This window comes from Salmo salar, chromosome ssa11 (genome assembly GCF_905237065.1).
Source record: "Salmo salar chromosome ssa11, Ssal_v3.1, whole genome shotgun sequence".
Lineage (NCBI taxonomy): Eukaryota > Metazoa > Chordata > Actinopteri > Salmoniformes > Salmonidae > Salmo > Salmo salar.
In genome coordinates this window covers 11,284,053-11,309,496 of record NC_059452.1, presented here as the reverse complement: position 1 = coordinate 11,309,496, position 25,444 = coordinate 11,284,053, and the positions used below count along the sequence as shown (strand labels likewise).

Sequence of the window (25,444 nt, the reverse complement as noted above, 5' to 3'; positions counted from 1 at the left end):
ATTGGCATTCACATTTTAAAGGGACACTTTTTGCTCATGGTGACGAATGGCTCATAACACAATGCTTCCTAAGAGGATACTTGTATTATTTGACAGATTCTATCTTCTATATTCAAACCTTCCACAAATACAGAGGCATTTCCGCTCCAATTAAATATGCAAAGAACTGTAACTGTGCAAAGACACTATAATTAACAATATTGTATATTTTTTTTACTGAAATGCAATCTTTGTTTTCAGATATACCTTTCTGGTCATTGAACACGATGACAAAAATATGATTTGTCCTGAGGCACTAATTCAATAACTTTCCCCACTAGTCATTAAATACAACAGTTGTTGTAACCACAGCCAGAAAATGGTGATAAACAGCTCACTAGTGCTTGTGCATCATAAGGATTGGGGTATAAACAGGAAAACAAAATCAGACATAAAACAAATGCTGCTCCAAGACAGAATGCAACAAACAGAATATTAAGACACAATGGATGTGGATAAAAATATCTTGCCTGGAGAATTCCAGATTTGCCAATATACAACAAGCACTCTATAAATCAAAGTTTGCCACCAATTTGCACTTGTTCAGATATCTGGGGGGACTGTGTTTGTTTATTTTCCCCTCAGAGTCTGGCAGTTAACCACTCGAAATTAAGCCTGTGACAAAACACAGAGATGTATTGTATGGGAAAGCAGGCATGTCAGCTTTGGAGAACACCATTTATACTCATACATTATATTCTATTTACAAACCGCATTAACACCCATGGCAAAATCCCCTTCTCCCATAAATCTAGAGTATCCCTTCTCCTCCTAGCATCTAACGGGCCCACAGTTTTCAATTTCTGGAGCAAGAAAAGGACAGAGGTATAAAGCTCTTTCGACTGTTACATCTGTTCTACTTTATTACCAGTCTTTTGGGAAAAATCGGAGGGCAAGCTTTGCAGCCAGCGATCTGTTTACATTTTCTCTACAACACTATATTGGAATTATAATTGTGTTCTATGGTGCCTTCTTTTGGTGCATAGGTCTGTTTAAAGGTCCTTTGGTCCAAGAGAAATGAAGAAAAATGAAACCCTTTTTGAGGGATTCAATTACTTGGTAGAAAGCGCAGCTGCACATATTTTTCCTCTCTTTCTTTCCTCATGGTGCTACTCTCGTGGGAAGGATGATATTAAAGGGGGAATAGGGCTGATGCAAACACATTGAAAATATTTCGCAATTAAGGCTGATGCAGACAAAGGAAATATTATTATTGATGGAGGATTATGAACGGGATAATTACAGCGGATCTAATGTCCACAGTCACAATTCTAAGTGCCTGGCCAAAGTGATATTAATTGCTTATTGACTTTGTGACTCCCGATGTTCAAGGTTACAGGGGGTCATCGTGTTCAAGGTTACATGGTACATTTGGCTGGCTAGAGTTGCCTTGGAGTCCAGCCATCACCAGATTGGATATGTGGGCCTGGCAAACATGCCTTAGGACATTGGTGAATATTTTGTGTGCATTTTATTGTCCCACGTTTTATTCTCGATTGTTCATAAAGATTGTATGCATGTTAGGAGGTAGAGTATCTTCAGGATAAAGTTTGACTTCACTTGTGAAACAGTGTACCAACCAACTTTGGCCTGCAGTTGAAGGTGGACGGGATGCTGATAATGATGATGGGTGTCAACAAGAGGTGAATCTGAAGCAGCACAAAGTTAATTATCCAGTCTTGATTGGCAGTGATCTCTCTCTCAACTCATGTCCACCTATTGATTAAGCAGAGGTTTTCAACTTGGCCCTGTTTCCACCTCATGTTATAATTTCCTCCAAAATATGAGTCTGTCGATAAGTAATTACTTGCTTGGCGAGTTGCTATGCAAAATGTTATTTTGACAGTGGAAGATCCATATCAATTGTCATTTGCATATGCAAATGAACCTAGCAGGAGGAAAACCAACATCGGTGACATCGACACTTGAATGCGAGTGCTAAAAATCCAAGGTGCTACAACAGAGAAAAACAATTGTCTACAGAGTGAATTTGGAGAAATGTCAAAACCTGAAACTTATATCAGGGTGGAACAAATGTGTCCAGATTTGATGACTCTTGTAAGCAGTTCCGTATGTGTGCTGTACATTAGTGGGAGATGGACTTTTAGCTGCTCCATTAGTCTTCCCCAGATAATGCAACACATTTTAGCCCCCGTTTACTTAACATTCAGGATCCGGCCCCTCTATTTGCTCTAATCAACTGATAAGACGGAAGCCCTTTCTCCAACCCCTGGAGGGTGAAAACGGAACTCCTAATGGTCATTAGTAGTAATTATGTTCCGTAACTGGCACATCCAGCCCCTTTGCTGTGTTGATCCCATTCGGGCACAGGGGACCCAGATAGCTGATCCAAGGCACTTCTGGGCATGCCGTTATCTGCCAGGCCAACCGCAGCTCGTATGATAAAAGTCAAGTTAACTTTCCGGTATGATTAGACATACCGTGTTGTTTGGGCCAACGGGATTTGAGCAACACTGTTTCTTTTGTTTGGGAAAGTGTGCTGAGGTGTGTGTGGGTGTATATGGATAGAGCAAGAAGAAAGATCTAGCACTGTATCACCATTCTATGAGCTAATTGTTGACAAAGGTATCCTGAGGACACAATAAGCTAGGCTAAGTCCAGGGCTGGGCATGTGACAATACCCTCAATCAGCTGACACAGCCTTTTTCAAAAATGGATTCAGTGGAGTTGTGATTTTATGCAAACCATTTCCCTCTCCTCTCTCAGATCAAACGCCTCTGCCCTAATCCCAAGAGCCGAACCTGCAGAGTGTGATCCTTATCGACAAGTGCAAAGCTAGTACAGACAGAGTGGGATTCAATTACATATGCACAGACCTTTTTGGAATGCAGCATCCTTGCTACTAGTGATGCAACAAACGATGGAATCTCCCTTCTCTTGCATTGTAAATGTTTGATAATCCAATCCAAAAGACTCATCCCGATTCTTCAAAGGTCCGACCTTTCAGATGTGTTGACATGAACCTGTTGATGAGCAGGCTACCTCGCAATTAGTATCTCTCACTAAAGTACATTGTTGAAAAGGTTATTGAATTCATAGTTTAATGTCTGAACATCATTGCCATGATTAAATGAAAAGAACAGAAACGAACATGAATAATACAACAGCCATTGTCAGCTAGTCATAACCTCAGTGTTAATTGGCTTTGCCTTTATGCTACTTGATATTAATCAGATGTAGTGATAGAGCTGTATGATTACAACGCCCACAAGTTCTATTGTGCCCTTATTAATGAAACAAGACTAAGATATGTAACTCAACAGCCCTTAAAGTGAACCTAAATCTAGGCTGAATATGTCCCATTGAATATGCATCTTTAAGCAATAGCTTAATCGAAAGCCCTAGAAGGGAGGACGACATACGGGGGGGGATCATCTTTGTATATACAAGACAACAGGAGTGAGTTTCCTACCCCGCCGGCTGTGACGAGGCAGGCCATTGTCAGAAAAGTAATAAAGAGGCTCCATGTGTTGTAGGGCAGTAATTACACAGCCTGGGATATCAGTACGCTATTTATGAAAACATTGTGCATCAACAAAAAGAAAAGGTCATCAACACGGATACACCCCTAGCATTAGCATTTTCACAGCACACACTGTGTATCTCCATAAATGGGAGATAAGAAAACATCGCATTCTTTTTTTTGAGTGCAAGAAAACATTGATAAACATGGCACATTTTAGCAGTGGGGATACAGGCTTCTGGGATTCAGCAAACATCAACAGGCAGGGGAGTATACAAATAGTGAGAAATAGGGTGCTGTGTGGCAGCATCGATCCAGAGGTTGCAATCGGTTTGCTAGGTCGTCCCCTATGAGTGAGTGTGATGCATTTTAAGATCAATGAAGATATGAAGTGATGAAACTATCACAGCAACCGTACATACAGGTACTGTATCCCCAGGTACCTGTTCCTCATACGTCGATGATCAACAAACATCATACATCTGCAGCAGGTGGTTAGTGGTTAGAGCGTTGGGCCAGTACCCGAAAGGTTGCTAGATTGAATCCCCGAGCCGACAATGGTAAAAAATCAGTCGTTCTGCCCCTGAACAAGACAGTTAACCCACTGTCCCTAGACCGTCATTGTAAATAAGAATGTGTTCTTAACCTACTTGCCTAGGTTAATAAAATAACAAAAATATGAGTAGTTCCAAAAAGATGTATCTGTAATTGACATTGGTTGTGCTATTTAAATGATAATGCACATGAGGTAGTTCCATTTCTCAATATGTGGTGGTGCAGGTGAACTCCTTGATGTTTGTTCTCAGTTCCAGGGTAACCAGATGAGCTCAGGATATTGGGGGTCAAGATAAACATCAGTCCACATGGACAGTAATGTAGAAAAATGTCAGACTTTAAACATATGCACATTTGATCATTGGACAAAATTGTATGCTACAATGGTAAAGAACGAGGACTTAAAAAAAAAAAAGGATTTTCAGACTTTCACCATCATAAACACATAAACACACATAAACACACGTCCTCTCACTGTCAACTGCGTTTATTTTCAGCAAACTTAACATGTGTAAATATTTGTATGAACATAACAAGAGTCAACAACTGAGACATAAACTGAACAAGTTCCACAGACATGTGATGAACAGAAATGGAATAATGTGTCCCTGAACAAAAGGGGGGTCAAAATCAAAAGTAACAGTCAGTATCTGGTGTGGCCACCAGCTGTATTAAGTACTGCAGTGCATCTCCTCCTCATGGACTGCACCAGATTTGCCAGTTCTTGCTGTGAGATGTTACCCCACTCTTCCACCAAGGCACCTGCAAGTTCCCGGACATTTCTGGGGGGAATGGCCCTAGCCCTCACCCTACAATCCAACAGGTCCCAGACGTGCTCAATGGGATTGAGATCCGGGCTCTTCGCTGGCCATGGCAGAACACTGACATTCCTGTCTTGCAGGAAATCACACACATAACAAGCAGTATGGCTGGTGGCATTGTCATGCTGGGGGGTCATGTCAGGACGAGCCTGCAGGAAGGGTACCACATGAGGGAGGAGGATGTCTTCCCTGTAACGCACAACGTTGAGATTGCCTGCAATGACAACAAGTTCAGTCCGATGATGCTGTGATACACCACCCTGGACCATGATGGACCCTCCACCTCCAAATCGATCCCGCTCCAGAGCACAGGACTCGGTGTAATGCTCATTCCTTCGACGATAAACGCGAATCCGACCATCACTCCTGGTGAGACAAAACTCTCACTCGTCAGTGAAGAGCACTTTTTGTCAGTTGTGTCTGGTCCAGCGACAGTAGGTTTGTGCCCATAGGCGACATTGTTGCTGGTGATGTCTGGTGAGGACCTGCCTTATAACAGGCCTACAAGCCCTCAGTCCAGTCTCTCTCAGCCTATTGAGGACAGTCTGAGCACTGGTGGAGGGATTCTGCGTTCCTGGTGTTACTCGGGCAGTTGTTGCCATCCTGTAACTGTCGCGCAGCTCTGATGTTCGGATGTACCAATCCTGTTGTTACACGTGGTCTGCCACTGCGAGGACAATCAGTTGTCAATCCTGTCTCCCTGTAGCGCTGTCTTAGGCGTCTCACAGTGTGGACATGGCAATTTATTGCCCTGGCCACATCTGCAGTCCTCATGTCTCCTTGCAGCATGCCTTCGTTTGGTGTTTTTCAGAGTCAGTAGAAAGGCCTCTTTAGTGTCCTAAGTTTTCATAACTGTGACCTTAATTGCCTACCGTCTGTAAGCTGTTAGTGTCTTAACGACCGTTCCACAGGTGCATGTTAATTAATTGTTTATGGTTCATTGAACGAGCATGGGAAATAGTGTTTAAACCCTTTACAATGAAGATCTGTGAAGTTATTTGGATTTTTACAAATAATCTTTGAAAGACAGGGTCCTGAAAAAGGGCTGTTTCTTTTTTTGCTGAGTTTACATGTCCTTTTTCAGTTGCATAACCAAACCGATGATCTACCATTATAGCTACGCCCCAAGAATAATGCATTTCACTGTACGCTAAGTCATAGCTTTTCACACAATTGTTGGCTTACTCTTATTCCTCCCATCCCTCTTGCTTACTATCAGCCAAGGGCACATGTCTAAACAACACAATACAGCGAAGAGATGGATAATGGCGTGTGTGTGTGTCTAAAACAGAAGCCCATTACCAACACAATTGGCAGCTAACAAAGAAAGCCATCGTTCTTTGAGCACAATTCCAAAACCCTACATGTTCAGTCCTGATTTCCATTAAGGATTCATGACTCATCTGGATATTATATTACAATGTTCTGAATTTTTCATGCACGCACCCACCCCCCCATCCCCTCATCCAGAACTGAAAAATCTACATCCATAGGTTTCACACATTAACCCTGCATTGCCACCACTACCTGCTAGTAGATCCTTTCTACATGTTGGACTTTTAAATCTTCATTTGTAAGGATTTGCTGTCGAGTCATGGACACCATGGAGATGCAAATAAAAGCCAAACACATTTTCAGAGGATATGAGTGTGTATGTGCACTGGGTTGTTGAGAAAGTCTGCTAGGTTGCCCTTTTAAGGTGTTTTATACTTTCAGCAATTATTTCAGCTATTTCTTTCTTTTTGCGAAAGGATCATTAAACAGAAATAATTCATTTGGGATAAAGGTCAGAGGCACAGTCTGTTGGCTGAGGCAGTTTCACCGAGAAGCGCCTGGGCCATTGATTCTCCATGGATACTTTCTTTTACAATTTTTCCTGCTCAACTCACCATAATAGCAACAAAACAGTGATTAAGGTTAGCACCCTTTCTTCCTTTCACTCTGCTATGATTATCATCATCTTCACTAGTGGAGATTGGTAAAGAAATGGCTCCTCAAGCAAATGTCAGCGCCATTGTTCATTTCATCTTTGTTGTTATTTTGGATCATGAGGGTGAGATGCGAGGGGGAGGGGGGTGGTTGCTGTCATCTTAAAAAATTCCAGAAATAGGCTTTCCACCCACCCCTTCCCATATTGTCTTCTTCCGGCAGCCCACGTGTGCTCCTAGCTAACCATGAAGCCAAATGCACAATATCAACATCCATTCTTAACAAGATTACTTTGTAGTCCCAGTTTTGCTCCTGGGCTGTGTATGGAAGTAGAGGCACAGGGATAAGCTGTGCTGCCTGCAGCTACTCATGCTGAGGATGCCATCCATAGGAGAGGGATGGAGAGCTGAGCCAAACATCTACTGGCTCAAAGGGTTTCTTAGCTGCCCACGATCACTGCAAGAGGCCAATTAGTAGGTTTTAGATCATTACAGTCGTAGATTAGAATAATTTGTAATTATGGCAAATTGATCCTGTCTGCCCAATGTTTAGCGCATGTCTTGAATGAATATAGGCCTACATTACATTCACCCATAGAGGGTGACATAAAGGTCACATGCCAACATGTCACCATAACGAGCTCTCTATAGTGTGCATGTATAATATCCCCAGAATAATTGGGGTTAGTTAACAGGCATATCTAGAAGACAATGAATGATGGAATGTCAATAAAAAAGACTGAGACTGAAAGCATTAAACCTGTTAGGATTAAACAAATGGCTTTTTTTGGGGTTGGGGAAAAGCGAGCAACCCAAAAAAGGGACGATTTAGCCAAAGCAATGCACAAGCAAAGCATTAGAGGTGAACTGCTTAATTCCAATGATTAGTTTGAGCAGAGTTCACGGCACTTTGCTTCTTCAGATCAAGCCGAGGCCAGGACGCAGGAAGCAGAGCCGCCAGTCGCTAGAGGAGAGGTTAACACCACATATCAACTCCCAAACACTGACATGGGAGCGCTAATCACTGCAAGCCTTTCCAAGGTTACATCACAAATACCCATTTATTATGAATCTGCACTAAACCCTGAAAAATCCCCATGAGCAGCTGTATGAATCTGATCATGCACTCACTAACCCAGCACCTTGGTGTGAACAATGGCAACCTTGCTTTATCCTCAGGGTTTCTGTGGCAACAGACTTGGACACCGGATCCATATACTGTATTATTTGATGCATGTATAGGGAATTCGCCTGTACATGACCTTAATAAGAGTATATCTCATAAGCGTCTGGATCACTGCGTCTGAGGGATTGTGCCTTCTCCTACGTCTGACGATAAATGTAGGGTCAAAAGGTAACAATGACTGGAGAGAGGAAATGAAGTATGTGCACGTACTGTATGTGAATTTGATCATTATGTAAGGACAGAGGATTTACACAGGCACCATCTCAGTGTTAGTGCCATAAAACAAGGGTTAGGTGTGTATGAGAGAGAGAGAGAGAGAGAGAGAGAGAGAGAGAGAGAGAGAGAGAGAGAGAGAGAGAGAGAGAGAGAGAGAGAGAGAGAACGCCAGCATTTAGTTATTTAAATCCTGCGCTGTATGCATTTTTAATGATACAACACCTGGTCAAAAGCAATTGCAATGGGATTTTTGCAATTGCTCTCATGACCGTGAAGTTTTAGATTATACTTCCTACTCATTTTTGGTTTTGTCCCTGTGCCCCTCCACACCACACACATACACCTTGTTAACGGGGAGCAACACAACAACACAGAGCAATAGACAACCTGTCAGCCTCTTCCAAGGAAGCAATAATGTGATCCCACAGCTCAGTCAGACTCACTGCTGGGGCCTGGTGTTTTATTACAGTCACCGTAGAAAGGGAATGGGGACTGTGCTCATGTTCCAATGATATAAAGGCCTCTGTGATATATACTAGCAGTAACATAGTAAGATAACACACAGTAGAGAGAGATACTACAAGGAGAAAACACCAGGCAGAGCCCAGGAGAGGCTGTGAGGAAGAAGTCGATTGGAACTCAAACCATAAACGTCAAGTGACATATTTTCAAATGTTTGATGCTTAAAACGTCGTACCTACATTAGCCATCAATGTTATACTTAGACTGATTCTGTAGCCAATACCTATCATTTCAGTCTCAACATTAGCTTTCATTAATGCAGAGTAATACTCTTGTTAACTCCCACTCCGAAGCCTTCAATCAAGGGCGAAGCTCGATATCCACTAGAATCTGCGCTGACTCTGTCCTAACCTAAGCAAATGCAGATTAACGCGTGAGATCTTCTCAGATCACAGTGCACTTTGGCAGGGCTAAATCGAGGTGGGATCAGGAGGAGGACCTTTGATCTACAAATAAAAAATAAAAAGTAATCAGGAAGCTCCAAGGGTGAAGTTGTCTGCAGCAGCGCCAACACCCAGAGAGAGCTTCCCGCCACGCATTACTGAAGACAAATACGACGAAACTTGAACACCGTCGTCCTCACTCCATCGCCTCTGAGGACAAGCTTTCCAGGACTCTTGAGTCCCTCTCACTTTACTAACCCTATCATACAGAAGGAGAGAACCAATCCACCAGCACTGACAGGCATATAGTAGTATAACTTCAGTCAGCTCCATTGTACTCTTATGGAATAAACAAACATCTGGGACTAGACTGGATACCTGATGAGTGTCTTTTCACCTGTGAGGAGCAGTGCACTGACAGTTGTTGCCCTACATGAAAATATATTCTTTGACAATATTTCAGAAAGATAGTGATGCTGAGAAGCTGTTGATAAAACAGTTAGCATCAATACAAGGGTCAAAAATGACCCGCCACTATGTTTATCAGCAGAGAAAACCCCCTAAATGAAGTTTATTTCAACTTGAAATTCGATGACTTTTCCTAGAGTGACACCAAAAAACATTGCCTTTGTTCATGTTTCCATGAAAGCTGTACACCACCAGGGTACAAAGATTGTCTTAGGGACATTTGTAAAATAATTTACACACCACAAAAACCACAAAGACACACACAGATATACACATACGAGAAATTGAGATGATGTGTGCTACGGATTGAACTCCCCTCCACGGCCCCACACACGACTCAAGTTCACAGACAAAATAAACAACATTTCAGACTAAATAAACAACATTTCAGACAAAATAAACAACATTTCAGACAAAATAAACAGTTCTTGAAAGCATTGTTTACTAGTGGGGAATGCAGTCAGAGGCTATAAACAGTGTTGCAGATGACAGTCCTCCCAGTTCTCTCTTTGCTGAAGCCATGAGCGCACGTTTCAGTGCCCAACAGGTCATATATCTTATTTTTTTCAGATGTCCAGGAGGGACAAGAGAACAATGATTTAGAAGAGGAGGAGGTATCTGAAGAAGAAGACGGGGAAGAATACAACCCAGAGCACGACGCATCATCTTCAGATGAGCTGAGAGAGAAACATGTTTGTCAAAGAACAGCAAAATAACATGGTCCTTGTCACCATATGACAACCAGGGCAGGATGGCAGCACACAATGTCATAAGGATCTCCCCAGGGCCCACAAGACATGCAGTTGCCCATGCCCAGGACATCGCCTCAAAATTCTACATGTTCATCATACCAGCCATAGAAAAAAAATCATCCTGGGTTTCCGTAAATATGGAGACAACTGGAAAAGGATGGATGAGATTGACCTGCCTGCCTACATAGGGCTGCTTATCTTAGCGGGTGGAGCGTCTGCCATACCTCTACAACCCTGGGCCTGAAGTAACAGTGGATGAGCAACTGGTTCCATTCAGAGGTACATTTTTATGTTCATATCTGTAATGTAAGTGATTTTCACTGTTCATTTTATTATGTATTGCTGTAATATCATTGATTTATGTGATTGTTTTCTGTGACACTGATACTAATTACTGACAGTGATCTCTTTTGTCAAAAGATCGCTGTCCTTTCTGGCAGGATATGCCCAGCAAGCCAGAAAAGTATGGCATCAAGATATGGGTGGCCTGTGACGCATAATCCAGCTACGCTTGGAAGATGCAAGTCTTCACATGGAAGCCAACCAGTGGAGGCCCGGAGAAGAACCAAGGGATGCGGGTTGTGCTTGATGTGACAGATGGACTGAGGGGGCACAATGTCCCGTGTGACAATTTCTTCACCTTTTATGAACTCAGCCAGCAGCTCCTGAAGAGGAAGATCGACATGGTTGGCACAGTTAGAAAGAACAAGCCTGAGCTCCCCCCTGCACTCCTCGCAACAAGGGGGAGAGAAGCCTTCTCATTAAAGTTTGCCTTCACCAATACCACCACTCTAGTATCTTACCTAGCAAAGAGGAACAAGAATGTGGTCCTCCTGAGCACACTGCACAAAACATCTGAGATCAGTGATCGTGAGGGCAGGAAGCCAGCCATCATCTTGGACTACAACCACAACCACAATGGAGGCGTGGACAAGCTGGACAAGGTGATTGGAACTTACTGTTGCAGGAGGATGACCGCACACTGGCCCCTGATCATCTTCCATAACATCATTGATGTGTCCTCATACAATGCCTTCGTGATATGGAACAAGAGGAGGGTGTTCCTGGAGCAGCTGGGAAAGGCACTTGTAACCCCGAAACATTCAAAGAAGGGAGTGTCTCCCCCACACAGCAGCCTCTGCAGCGCATGTGAAAACTGTTCAGGGGGCTGAATCTTGTCCTGATCCACCTGAGGCTGCAGCTGGGGCAGGCAAGAGGAGGAGATGCCAATTCTGCCCCCCAAAGAAGGACTGTAAAACAAATACTATGTGCTGCACATGTGAGAAATACATCTGCAAAGTCCATGCCCACACACTTGCATACTGTCCTACATGGGCTAATTAGAGTTGATTGATTTATGTTCTTCACTTTTGTATCTTATTATCTTATCTTATTTTATTATTATTTATTGTTGTTGTTTATACACTTTGTGGGTGGGGGCAACGGTTAAAAAGATGGGAGAAGACTAGTATTTTGTAGTTGAATTCCTCATTGTACATTATATAAGAATATATCACTATGTTGCCAAAAAAGTTCAAGACTGTTATTGTTTCCCTTCAAAAAGATTCTTAGGCTTTAAAAGTGCTATCTCTTGCAAAATTATATTTACACCTAGGCAGTACCTTTAGCAATAATAATAATAATGAAAATAAAAATCTCATTGATTTATCAAGACCAGTCCCCATGCTTGTCTCAGAGCAATGTGAAACGATGTTGAAATAGCTATTGCCATTGCTTCAAACTTCAATATGCTTTTTAAATAAATAAGACCTACATTACTTTTAACAGCACATTACTCAACACTAGTGAAACTTATTTCGCCTACAGTAGGCCTACAGTATATCGAAAAATATTTTTTATCAATGACGTGATTCTCCGCCAAAAATTACATTTAGAGGATTGGAAGATTCTAAATTAATATCTAAGGGGAATTTTTCGGTAGGGCAAATCTGGTCTGTGAGAATATCTAAGGGACTTTAATATAATTCTAAATTCATTAATAATAAAAAATAATCACTTTGTTTAAAAATTAACAATATTTTGGAGATGATGTTCTTTTCATTTAACCTAGAGTGAGCGAGAAAAAGGCCATTCTTGAAGACATTCTCACTAATTTGTAAATAAAGCGACCCTCACAGGTCTCCTGGCACAGGTATCAAACCAGCATCTGTAGCAGTGTCTTACACAGCTGCGCCACTTGCACAAAGTATCAAAATACAGAGAGGTGTTGGAAAAGGTATATTGTACTTCTAATAGCCCATAATGGGCTATTATGGGCTATTAGATGGGCCATGGGCTATTATTATAATGGACCATGTATATATACTATACATGGTGTCCAGGTTAGGATAACCAAAACATTTATTTATTAAAGACTATCAGAAAGAATGCTGGTACTTATTTATTTTCATCCAAAGCCATGAATGAGTGAGTCGCTCAGCTCTATGTAGGTGCCGGTCTATATGACTGTGCCATCAACTTGATTATATATAACGATATTTTGGAGATTATTTCGTTTTCAAAAAAAACGAAAGTGAGCAATTGTAATCTGAATAAAGGCCAAAATAATATGGGTAAAGGGCAAAACATTTGTTTCTGTTTTTAGAGGGAGAGAAACACTGGGGCAATTGTGCACTGCCCTAAGGGACTCCCAATCATGGTCAGATGTGACACATAATAATAATAAATGCTAAAAAAAAGTTTTTTTATCAATTAGGATATTTGAGTTTAACGACAATGTTTGTTGCATTATTTGTTCTGTCTTTTCTGGTGGATTAAACTGAAAATGCAACCAATCACAGCCGGTTGTGATACAGCCAACATAACTAAGAAATACATTTGAAGAATTCTCCCCCTACCCTCCTTCTAGGCAAGTCTATTGTCCTGCTAATAGCCCTGCTAATAGTAAGCAACAATTGGTTTACCTTCATTAGCCTACTATGTTCCAATATTTCTGTCATTCAGTGACATTTATTCCCATAGTAATTCCAAAGTTTATCCAACAATGAGGTTTCATGAGCTTGCCCACACGCACTTTGAACATTTGGATAATAAAGCATTTTGAAGATAGAAGTGGCCTGCATTTGTTTATTAGGCTACTGTGCAGTCTGACAAGTAAACATAGCATACAGTACATACTGTAGTAAACATGGTAAAGTGTCTAATTCCTTACATAAGGGAGAGCAGGCCATGTCCAGACTTTCTTGTGACCTCAAGTACTCATTAACTCTGTCTTTAATGCTTGTTCGGGTTGCATCAGTCATGGACAGAAACATCTGAGACACAGTATTAATGAAGAACACCCGGAGGTTCACTGGTAAGCCATATCTGCCTCGGGATCCATCCCAGTTGGTATTCTGTGTCCACTCGTGGAATATCTTCAGTTACACATCCTTGGAATAGCAGAACAGCATAACAGTCCCGACGGCCCTTGCTGTGCCTGGTGAGCAGTTGGTCAAGTTCTGTTGTCAGAAGAGGAATGGAAATGTCAGGGTGAACCGAAGACCTGATGAACCCACCAGATATGTTGACTCTGCCTGTCAGAGGTAGAGTTCCAGAGCTCACAGGTGTACCTGGCATGGATTGTGACTCCATTTCGTTCCTCGCCCTCTTCAACGCGCCAACGCCACCTGACTCTCTGACAATGACGAGTGACTCTCTGCCAATACCGCCTGGCTCTGGACCAATACATCAGCTGTCGCCCGTATCTCTGCCCTCAGATAATGTTTCTCTTTCTGCTGGTCTGCCTTCAATGACTCGATCTCGGTCTTCAAAGTTTGAATCTGATCCACGTGCACCTTCATCAGATGAGCAGAACGGTACCACCCTGAGCCCCCATCGATTACAGTGGCCTATGATAGAAACGGTAGATCAATTAAGAATTAAAAGTGACTCCAACACACAAATGCTATGTAAACATTTTAAGAATCTAGCAAAACTAACCGCTTTCTTGGCAACCACGCATTTTTCGGTGTGGCCCTTTGTCCTGCCCTTGGTCCACTGATCTCCACAGAATGTTGTCGGCATGGCTGTACGCTCTGCAAAAACACATTCAAGTTTTTACAACACAATATTTTTGTAAAAAATGTTTTTATTTAACCCTTATTTAATTATTGATTATATAACACAGTATGCCTACACATTGATAGGCTATATACATTTTTTTTTAAAGAAAATGCACCGAAACCAAAATACCTTGTTTTGGTGATCCCTTCATTCCGGCTCATTTTCAAGTCCTCTGGTGGTTATGGTCCGAACCCTGGAACGGGTAGCACCATAGAAAGAAGCTGGCTTACTGAAAACAATGTCCATTTCGTCTGTTCTCTTTGCTCGCAATGTCTTTTTTTTTTTATAAACATCTCGTTTTTGAATGGTAACTGTGTTAAGGTGTTACGGGTGGAGTTTGGGGCGGGGTGAGGAGTACTGGAAAGGTACTACAGTACACTGGTGAAAAACAAGTGTTTGAAAAGAGGTTTTCAAAATGCATCCAGCTGTCCATCATTACCGTAAATAAAAAGACAGCATGTTGTTTACATCCTGTTTACATTCTTTATTGCAACCACAATATCGCCAATAATTTGTATCTACCTTTCCAATTACTTTTAGTTTTGGATTACAAATGTGCGCTTTCATGTCATTTTTTGTTAAATCCAGTTCGGATTTACAGTTGAAGTCGGAAGTTTAAATACATCTTAGCCAAATACATTTAAGCTCAGTTTTTCACAATTCCTGACATTTAATCCTAGTAAAAATTCCCTGTTTTAGGTCAGTTTGGATCCCCACTTTATTTTAAGAATGTGAAATGTCAGAATAATAGTAGAGAGAATGATTTATTTCAGCTTTTATTTCTTTCATTTCTTTCAGTTTACATACACTCAATTAGTATTTGGTAGCATTGCCTTGAAATTGTTTAACTTGGGTCAAACGTTTCGGGTAGCTTTCCACAAGCTTCCCACAATAAGTTGGGTGAATTTTTGCCCATTCCTCCTGACAGAGCTGGTGTAACTGAGTCAGGTTTTTAGGCCTCCTTGCTCGCACACGCTTTTTCAGTTCTGCCCACAAATGTTCTATAGGATTGAGGTCAGGGAATTGTGATGGCCCCTCCAATACCTTGACTTTGTTGTCCTTAAGCCATTTTTCCACAACTTTAGACGTATGCTTGGGGTATTTGTCTATTTGGAAGACCCATTTGCGACCAAGCTTTAACTTCCTGACTGATTTCTGGAAATGCTGCTTCAATATATCCACATCATTTTCCTACCACATGATGCCATCTATTTTGTGAAGTGCACCAGTCCCTCCTGAAGCAAAGAACTTACTTTGGTTCGAAAAGTGGAAATCAATCTCAGAACAACAGCAAAGGACCTTGTGAAGATAATGGAGAAAACAAAAGTATCTATATCCACAGTAAAACAAGTCCTATATCGACATAACCTGAAAGGCCGCTCAGCAAGGGAGAAGCCACTGCTCCAAACCGCCTTAAAAAAGCCAGACTTTGGTTTGCAACTGCACATGGGGACAAAGATCATACTTTTTGGAGAAATGTCCTCTGGTCTGATGAAACAAAAATAGAACTGTTTGGCCATAATGACAATCGTTATGTTTGGAGGAAAAAGGGGGAGGATTGCAAGCTGAAGAACACCATCCCAACCGTGAAGCACGGGGGTGGCAGCGTCATGTTGTGGGGGTGCTTTGCTGCAGGAGGGACTGGTGCACTTTACAAAATAGATGGCATCATGAGGCAGGAAAATGATGTGGATATATTGAAGCAACGTCTCAAGACATCAGTCAGGAAGTTAAAGCTTGGTCGCAAATGGGTCTTCCAAATGGACAATGACCCCAAGCATACTTCTAAAGTTGTGGCAAAATGGCTTAAGGCCAGCAAAGTCAAGGTATTGGAGTGGCCATCACAAATCCTATCAAAAATTTGTGGGCTGAATTGAAAAAGTGTGTGCGAGCAAGGAGGCCTACAAACCTGACTCAGTTACACCAGCTCTGTCAGGAGGAATGGGCAAAAATTCACCCAACTTATTGTGGGAAGCTTGTGGAAGGCTACCCGACATGTTTGACCCAAGTTAAACAATTTAAAGGCAATGCTACCAAATACTAATTGAGTGTATGTAAACTTCTGACCCACTGGGAATGTGATGAAAGAAATAAAAGCTGAAATAAATCATTCTCTCTACTATTATTCTGACATTTCACATTCTTAAAATAAACTGGTGATCCTAACTGACCTAAAACAGGGAATTGTTTGTAGGATTGAATATCAGGATATGTGAAAAACTGAGTTTAAATGTATTTGGCTAAGGTGTATGTAAACTTCCGACTTCAACTGTATATTGTCCTGCTAGAAACGCTGTTTGCGGAATTCACAGCCTGCTACTCTTGTGAAAAACAGTGTTAAATAATATATCTATGAGAATATCCAAGGGGTTTTATATCATTCTAAATTAATGAATAATAATAGCTTTGTTTTAAAAATAATGATATTTTGGATAATTTTACGATTTCAAATAACGTAAAGTGAGTGAGAAATGGGACATTCTTGAACATGGGGTGAGAGGTTGTTACTAATTTGTAAATAAAGCCAGTGTGTTATTTAGAATGATTTATTTCTGTTTTTAGAAGGAGAGAAATCAAAAGCCCGGTAGCGGCCGACACAGGTATTGACCCAGCATCTGTAGCAGCGCAGTTTGCAATGCAATGCAGTGTGTGAGACCGCTGCGTCACTTAGGCGCAGTACAACACAACCAGTCAGGAGTAGGCTACAGTACTACAGTAAGAGACAAATGATCCTAACATTTCCACAACATAATTGTAGTCTAACTTTCTCTTAGAATAAAAACCTTAGCGTAACAATGGTTTTAGTAAGTAATACTGACGAGTAGTAACAGAAAAACAAGTGTATTTTTCCTGGTGTGCACTGTAGGACAGAGGAATAGCAATTCTTATTCTATTGTTCTAAATTCAATCACCTTCATCATCCTCATCATTCAGTTCATTGAAATTCAAAATTGAAGTCGCGCACAATTATCAGTTTCCATGTGGTTTATGTAGCTCATTCATTTTCAGTTAGAGACACAGTAGCGCCTTGGGATCCAAAATCATAATCAGTGCTCTAACTCCCCCTTGCGCTGGTCTGGAGCAATGAAGTAGTGATGCAGGGTACCATAATAAACCTCAAATTACCTCTTAAGTCCCGCAGCATAATCGCAAAACATTTAGTGGAGCAACCACTCTATATGTGTGATATTAATCAAATCAGTTGCTATTGTATTGTTTATTGGTGATAAAGATCAGTCTCCATCTAACCAAAGAAAAGGTAGCAGGGATCTGAGAGGTACAGGATTTATATCCAAGCCCACACTATTGCAGGCCTTGCATGCTATCCATCTTATGGTGTCAGATATCTTGTTTCGAAACAGCAAAAGGAAACGTTTTCTGCCATCAAAAATATATTAAATGGTTTTTTTCTGCATTAATAATCAAAGCTAATTACTCTCTTTATTACTCTCAGTCCTCACAATCTTGTAGTATGAATTGTTGAATATTAATGGCTTATTATCAATTCTCTTTGTGCAAAACACAACTGTATCAGAGATGAAAGCATCGGACAATAAGAAACAGGATGAGTCAGGAGCTGTTTCATTTGGATACATCTGCACCTCAATGGGAAGAATGGAGTCCATTCTTAAAAAACATTATAATACATAAGATCAAAGGAAAAGGAAAAGAAAAGTTGCATCAGTGCTATGTGAGGTACAACACACCGTGACACAGACTATAATCAATTTGACGCTTTACAAACAGAATCTAATTTTGCTTAGGTTGGGAAAAATGTTAACCCACCTCCCACTTCCATTTGATTTGCTTAAGTTGGGAATATGTATCTCTCCTTTCAGTGTAATGTTTTGTTTTGTGGATGAAAATGAGTGTGCACTTTGTAACATAAAACTATTAAACTCACAGAGTTAAAACTAAGGATGAAAAGTAGAAAAAGTAATCATGGAAACGTACTATCCTGGCTTAGACTAGGATTTGTGATAAATTCAGACAGTAGTCTGAAGAAGAAAATAACAAATAATAAATAAAACGTCATGCCAGAATATACACTTTATGGCATTTAATATGACATTCTAGAATTCTAAATCTAATCTCACACCTACACTCACATTGCTCTTAATGAGTCGTTATTTTTGGAGACATTACTCAGTCACGGTTAATCTTAAAATCCCCCGCATACCACTTCTACATTGGAGCAACAAGCTTTCACAGCTGTCTCGTCAGCTTCAGTTTTACAGGTACTGCATTCCCTTCAAATGGGAGTGACACAGGGTGACGCAGATCCAGCTCAGTGAATCACAATGTCAGAATGGCGGTGCTGTAAAGAACAGCAAGGATGACGCCGTCACGCATTGTGACCATCTCACACTCCCACACCGACATGCTCACTTTTACATTTATGCTAATAGTCTCCTTCCAATGCCAGCAGGAACTCAAGAGGAGCTCGGTCGCTGACAAGACAGGAGATCTATGTATAATTAAACATCAGAGTGCCGCACAATAAAATGTAAAGGATGGAATGAGTCTAATCTTGGCCTGGGGTTCCCTGATAATCAACCCACAACCACAGACTGCACTGAAAAACTGAGATCTGTATGACCCATTTGAATCACACCTCCCACTTCCATTTGATTTTTTTTTAAATTAAGCATGAGAAAGAGAGAGACCGAGTGAGAGGGTGAGAGAGAGAGAGAGAGAGAGAGACATCATACAGGTGTACGATCTTAATTTGACCAGTTTCTAACAACAGGAAAATAATCCTGCAACAACAGGCTCTAATGTGAATTATTGTGTGGATTAAAATGAATGGACATTTTTGTGGCGGTTGTTACATTTTTTGTTAGGAAATTAAAACATGTATGACGCCTTTTTAAACCTTGAATAAACTACAAGTTAGCGTTTCCTGCTATGCAGGATATTTCTTGCAACAACAGGGTGATCAAATTAAGATCCTACACCTGTATCTTACTGCAACATCGGACTTATCTTTGCTCTGCCAGCCATGCTCATGAGTACTTAACCTTGTGAATAATAATGCAACTCATCAACACTGTCTTTCAAATGCGAGACAAATCCATCCTCAACCAAACTAACTCCTACAATCCTTGCAATGTCCTTCAACCTACACATGCTAATTATTTTGAGTGACAATGGCTAAATATGCTTAAAACAATCCCTGACCAAGAACAGAGGCTTCATGCACACCTAAAACCAAACAGATTTGAGTGCTAGCCTTATTTTCCATGAACCCTCCTGACAATTTCTATCCAGCAGTGAGACCAACTCTATATGCATGCCAAAAGCTACATCAGTCTATCTCAGAGATACACCTAGGAGATCATTACAGCCGATACAGTGTGTTTGTTTATTTTGGCTCTCTGACGAAGAGCCGTTGGTAGATCCGACAGAGGCCGTTTAATTGAGACTCGTGAAATATGCATGCTGCATTTAACGACATTTGTGTGTTCGTATGGTATTTGGAAAACACAGGTGTAAACACTGCATGAGAGCATGTGATTTATTGATATACCTACGTGACAATAATCCCCCAAAGAAATCAAGTTAGAGTGCTAAGTTATATGACATTCTGCCAAACTTTGGGCATTCAGACAGTACTGTAGGGCTCAATTTTCCACCTCATGAATATTTAGAGACTTCTACCTATCCATGCTTTATAGTACCATGGCGCCATAAATTACGATCAGCATGAATTCCTTCTTTATCACTGTTATGTTTGGCAATGATTGAACCTAAAATGATGTGTTTTACATACTGCAATGGTGGGATAGGGATTGAGATATAGGTGCAGCAATCATTCAAATGATATAATAGCTGCCTTGTCATTTCAGCTTGCCTCCAACTACTAGTAGTAAATATCATGACAGCATTAAGCTACAAAATATACAGCAAGAAATAACCTCATCAGTAAATAGGTAACTGCTGTACAGTATGTGTAAATCATGCTAGTGTGAGGTCAAATATTATCCTTGATGGCATATTCTGGTGCATGTGCCAGAGTGGTTGGGTAATGGTCAGAGGTAGTAGCTGCCAGGTTGAGACTCCCCAGGTGCGTTCTTGCAATGAGCTGTGAACAAGCTGCTTTGGCTTGCCTTATCAACAACCCTCACTGGGTCCTGGGCCTTGGCCCTGCCGCGTCTACACCGGCCAGGTACCAGGTGTCCCTTGTCCTTTGGATTATAGGGCTCTATCAAATTCTCAACAATGAAACGTAGCCAAAAATACCCCCTTTTTTTATCCTTGTGTTACTATGACAAATACTTCAAAAGGAAACCACACCCAATACCCTGGCCAACAAACGAAAGAAAACACAAAATAGAAAAAAAAAGATCGAATAAAACAATGCGTAGATATTTCTACTGTATATATGGTTGTACTGTAGGTCATTCCACTGCAATGTAACGCATCATTAGTTATTCATTTTCACTCTGTTATTCCATATTTCAGGGACACGACACAAAACGCCTCAGCGCAGAATTTGGTAGCTGTGGATTTATTTTTTCTCTCCAAAACCCTGCATGAGATCAGGCCAGTGTCTGTCTCTCTCTCAGCACTAAAACTATCCCACAAAATGTATTTATTTTTTTAAATGGTGGAGCATTCAAATGGCTGAATTAATGTTTCCAAACGATAAGCAAGCTTAATATACAGCTGACAATTACAGTACTCACCCTGCCAACTAGAATTGGATCTGGTCCAGAGAACTCCTCCAACACAAACATTTGGTTCCAAACCCATCCTCTCTTGGCTCGACTAAGTATTCTTTGTCCTTCGACGAGGCCACGTAGGAGCGCAGTGGAACCAGTTTGTAAACTTTTGGACTGGCTGATGATGGGGGTCATGGATGTATAAGGGACACACGTAATCCACACAAGCAGCAACGAAGTCCACACGTCTGTCAGCATCTCCTCGGACCGTTTGGGCATTGTTACGACACTTATTTTCCCAAGATCAACAGCTCTCCCTTAGATGATAAACTGAGGTTACTTGTTACTTCTTACTTCTTTGAACGTCAGAGCTTGCATTCATTGTGCGATTAAGGTCACTCACATTGCTTCATTTGCCTCCATTGCAGATGGTGAGGAGATGTTGTACTCAATACACCATCCATTTGGTGTTCCAGCAGTGTGAAAGGTCTAAAAGGGAGCAAACAGGTGATCAGTGTTAATCGTATAAATTACAAGCAAAGTGCAGAATTCAAAGGAAGGAACCTGTGAGAGCAAATCAAGGTCCTCACTTTAGATCAGTGGTAACTGACTTTTAAAGCAATATTTAAGGAGCCAACTCATACAAAACAATCACTAGATTTAGTTGATGATAACGATGATATCAACCTTTTATCAACCAAAGAAAATAAATACATTGCTGTCTGTCATCTCTATGTGATTTTGACAGTCCTCTTCATTACAAATGGTATAAAGCAGCAGAAAGCATTACCCTGTGTGATCCTGTGATCCTATTCGACTGCTACAATGTAGGGTAAATGATTGTGTCTCTCGTCTAATACATCTGGTCTAGTCTGATACATGAGATTGCCTATCTTTAATCTGATGTTCTGGAGATTATCCTCGAAAGATTTTGAGCAATTACATGTTGGTTATGATTATTGTTTTCATATTACTTTGGATACATGTAGTTACTAATATGCTTTTCAGCAAATACCCTAGCCATATGAAGCAAATGTCCCACATGTCACTGTAATTGAGGCTTGGAAAGATCCCACAGACCAGGTATTCTATTTCAGCAATGATGCAAGTACTTATATCCCTGATGAGATCATGATTGGAGTAATATGGTATAATCTTGTTTATCAACTCATCTACAACTTCTATACAACCAGTGATTGAATGAAAATCTACTATTATTCTGACTGTAAGGAGAGAAATCCGTGTTAGCATTGTGGTACACAAACTGTTTTACAAATATACCATTCATAGTAATTCAATCTAATATACACGAAACATCTACAGAACTTGATGTTAATTTACTAGAAAAAGTAAAAGAGTGGCATGTTGCAATGTGCATACAGATGCCAATTTTAGTCCAATCATAGAATTCATAGGATTTTAAATAGCCTATACAGACCAGTGAGAGAATCTTTCACATTATGTCAATTGAAATGAAAGAATATGAAATGGGAAAAGACCAATCATTCTCCTCATTAATAAAATAATTGTAAAAATCCCACGGGTAAATGCACAACCTCAAACACGGTCTGTCCATTTATCAAAGTTGGTCAAGTAAAAAGACAGCAGTGACAGCATTGGAGTTCATACGGATGTATTGATAAAGGTCTATGTACGACATAGCTATTAGATATTACTAAAATCAACTGTGATAAACAAGTCAGGCATAAAAGCAACGCTGAGTCAAATAACGACATTCACAGACAGTAGACAGACATAATCCCTCTATGAACTGGATGGATTTCATATACCTACTGTTAGTGCCAAGCAAAACATCACAACATACCCTGTGCCAAATAATAATTGAAAATAGTCAACCGTGGTTATTACAGTTGAATATATATATATATATATATATATATATATATATATATATATATATATATATATATATACACTGCATAAACAAACTTGCCATGTCGTCTACATTGAAACATGCTATGGCTATGTTAATTATTCACCCGAGAAGCCTAACAATGCATCTCTATGACTGCTGCCTAATAACGTTCATTTGCTATTATTGGAATAAAGGGATAGAAACATCAGAAACATACAAACATTGAAATGATGCTTAATGATGATTGAAACTGCTTTGAATTACATGGAGACCGGTGCCGTATTAGCTCGTTGCCGGCTGGTTTCAGCACCACTCGGAGTGGATAGCTCCACATGAGGTAACGTTGGGCTATAACTAGTAGCCTACACGTAGCTTGCGTCGTCGAGAAACAGATTAGTCGTAGGCAATAAACAATTCTGAATAAATGTCCAAAGTGACAACATAACGCCTGGTCAACAATGTTTGATTTTCTCATTCATTTGAAATAGTTGGCAACCACAAAAAAAAACGAAGACAAGTTGCTAAGTTAAACTACTTACATACTATGGCTTCACTGAAAATGGACAGCATGTCGTCTCAATTGCATTGCGTGGTAGGAAGTTAAGCAATCAACAAATGTAGTTTCCTTTTCTCTCCATCAAAGAGAGGGGAAAAAAACACGGAGCTGAAAATAGGCTACGACATTGGAAAGCTGCACTTCCTAAATAGTTTTCACATAACGTTAGATAGTTAGCCGGTCAGTTGCCAACCTTTCTTTCGACTCAGTGTGCAGTCCTCGTGCACAAGCTAATCTCCGAGTGATTTTGATATGCAGTACGAGATGTAAACATGCAAAAGAAGATCAAACAAAAGCCCCGTTCTCTCCCAAACATGTTCATGCACCTGTTAATACATTCCCGTGTTACTTACTACAGTATCTCGCATCCTTGTGCTTGCATCATTTCACCCTTTCAAAAATGGATTAAAAGCATAGCAATTGCTTTTCTCTTTTCATTCGAGAGACGTTTACAAAGGGAAAAATAGAGCAAAAAGTGTGAAGACACGGTGGAAATCCTTACAGTTCAGTAACCCCGCAGTGGCACTACTTATTGTAGCTCCGACAGGCTTGCTTGCTGACTGGAAAAGTGAGGAGATGGAGGAGAAATGTTCGGTGTGAAGAGCCTCCCCTTTTACCGCGCTCATTGGACTGATGAAGAGGCAGGTCAACAGCCTCGGAAATTAATGCACGCGATCAGACACTACACAACTTTAATGGTCGGCCCAGTGGTAGAGTATTGTTTCAAAAGATAACCAAAAGTATGTGGACACCTGGTCGTCGAAAATCTCATTCCAAAATCATAGGCATTAGTATGGAGTTGGTCCCCCCTTTGCTGCTATAACAGCCTACACTCTTCTGGGAAGGCTTTCCACTAGATGTTGAAACATTGCTGCAGGGACTTGCTTCAGGAGCATTAGTGAGGTCGGGCACTGACGTTGGGTGATCAGGCCTGGCTCAATTCGTCGTTCCAACTCATTGCCACAAAGTTAGAAGCACATAATCGTCTAGAATGTCATTGTATGCTGTAGCGTTAAGATTTTCCTTCACTGGGACTAAGGGGCCTAGCCTGAACCATGTAAAACAGACCCAAACCATTATTTCTCCTGCACCAAACTTTACAGTTGGCCCTATGCATCAGGGCAGGTAGTGTTCTCCTGGCATCCCCCAAACCCAGATTAGTCCATCGGACTGCCAGATGGTGAAGTGTGATTCATCACTCCAGAGAACGCGTTTCCACTGCTCCAGAGTCTAATGGTGGCGAGCTTTACACCACTCCAGCCGAAGCTTGGCATTGCGCATGGTGATCTTAGGCTTGTGTGCGGCTGTCCGGCCATGGAAACCCATTTCATGAAGCTCTTGATGAACAGTTCTTGTGCTGACTTTGCTTCCAAAGGCAGTTTGGAACTCGGTAGTGAGTGTTTCAAACCGAGGATAGATGATTTTTACGCGCTACGCGCTTCAGTACTTGGTGTCCCGCTCTGTGAGCTTGTGTGGCCTTACACTTCTCAGCTAAGCCGCTGTTGCTCCTAAACGTTTCACTTCACAATATCAGTACATACAGTTGACCAGGGCAGCTCTAGCAAGGCAGAAATATGATGAACTGACTTATTATAAATGGTGGCATCCCATGATGGTGCTAAGTTTTAAGTCACTGAGCACTTCAGTAAGGCCATTCTACTGCCAGTTAATCTATGGACATTGCATGACTTTGTGCTTGTTTTTATACACCTGTCAGCAACGGGTGTGGCGGAAAAATCCGAATCCACTAATTTGAAGGGGTGTCCACATACTTGTGTATATATAGTGTATCTGTATCCTACACTGTCTTCAGTCGAACAAAGCAATATAAACAAATGGACTTCAATTAGTTGCTTTACTCCAGTTATGTGAGCTTTTGAAGCATTTGTTGGGTTTTCCCCATACATTTTATTAGTGAAATTAAATAT

At 40.9% G+C, this 25,444-nt stretch overlaps 1 protein-coding gene across 2 annotated transcripts in view; it reads right to left on the bottom strand.

The window, feature by feature from the left end:
* cdh8 (cadherin 8) overlaps positions 1–24,189 on the bottom strand; it is a 99,016-nt gene extending 74,827 nt beyond the window's left edge. Inside the window, exons 1-2 of one of the 2 annotated variants that reach the window (XM_014126500.2) lie at positions 23,870–24,189; positions 21,109–21,573 (exon numbers count right to left, since the gene is read on the bottom strand). In XM_014126500.2, coding sequence (XP_013981975.1) covers positions 21,109–21,363 — 255 coding nt within the window. In that variant the 5' untranslated portion in view covers positions 21,364–21,573; positions 23,870–24,189. The remainder of the gene's footprint in view (positions 1–21,108; positions 21,574–23,869) is intronic. The other variant, XM_014126498.2, reaches the window with a different exon arrangement.
* Positions 24,190–25,444: the final 1,255 nt, after the last annotated feature.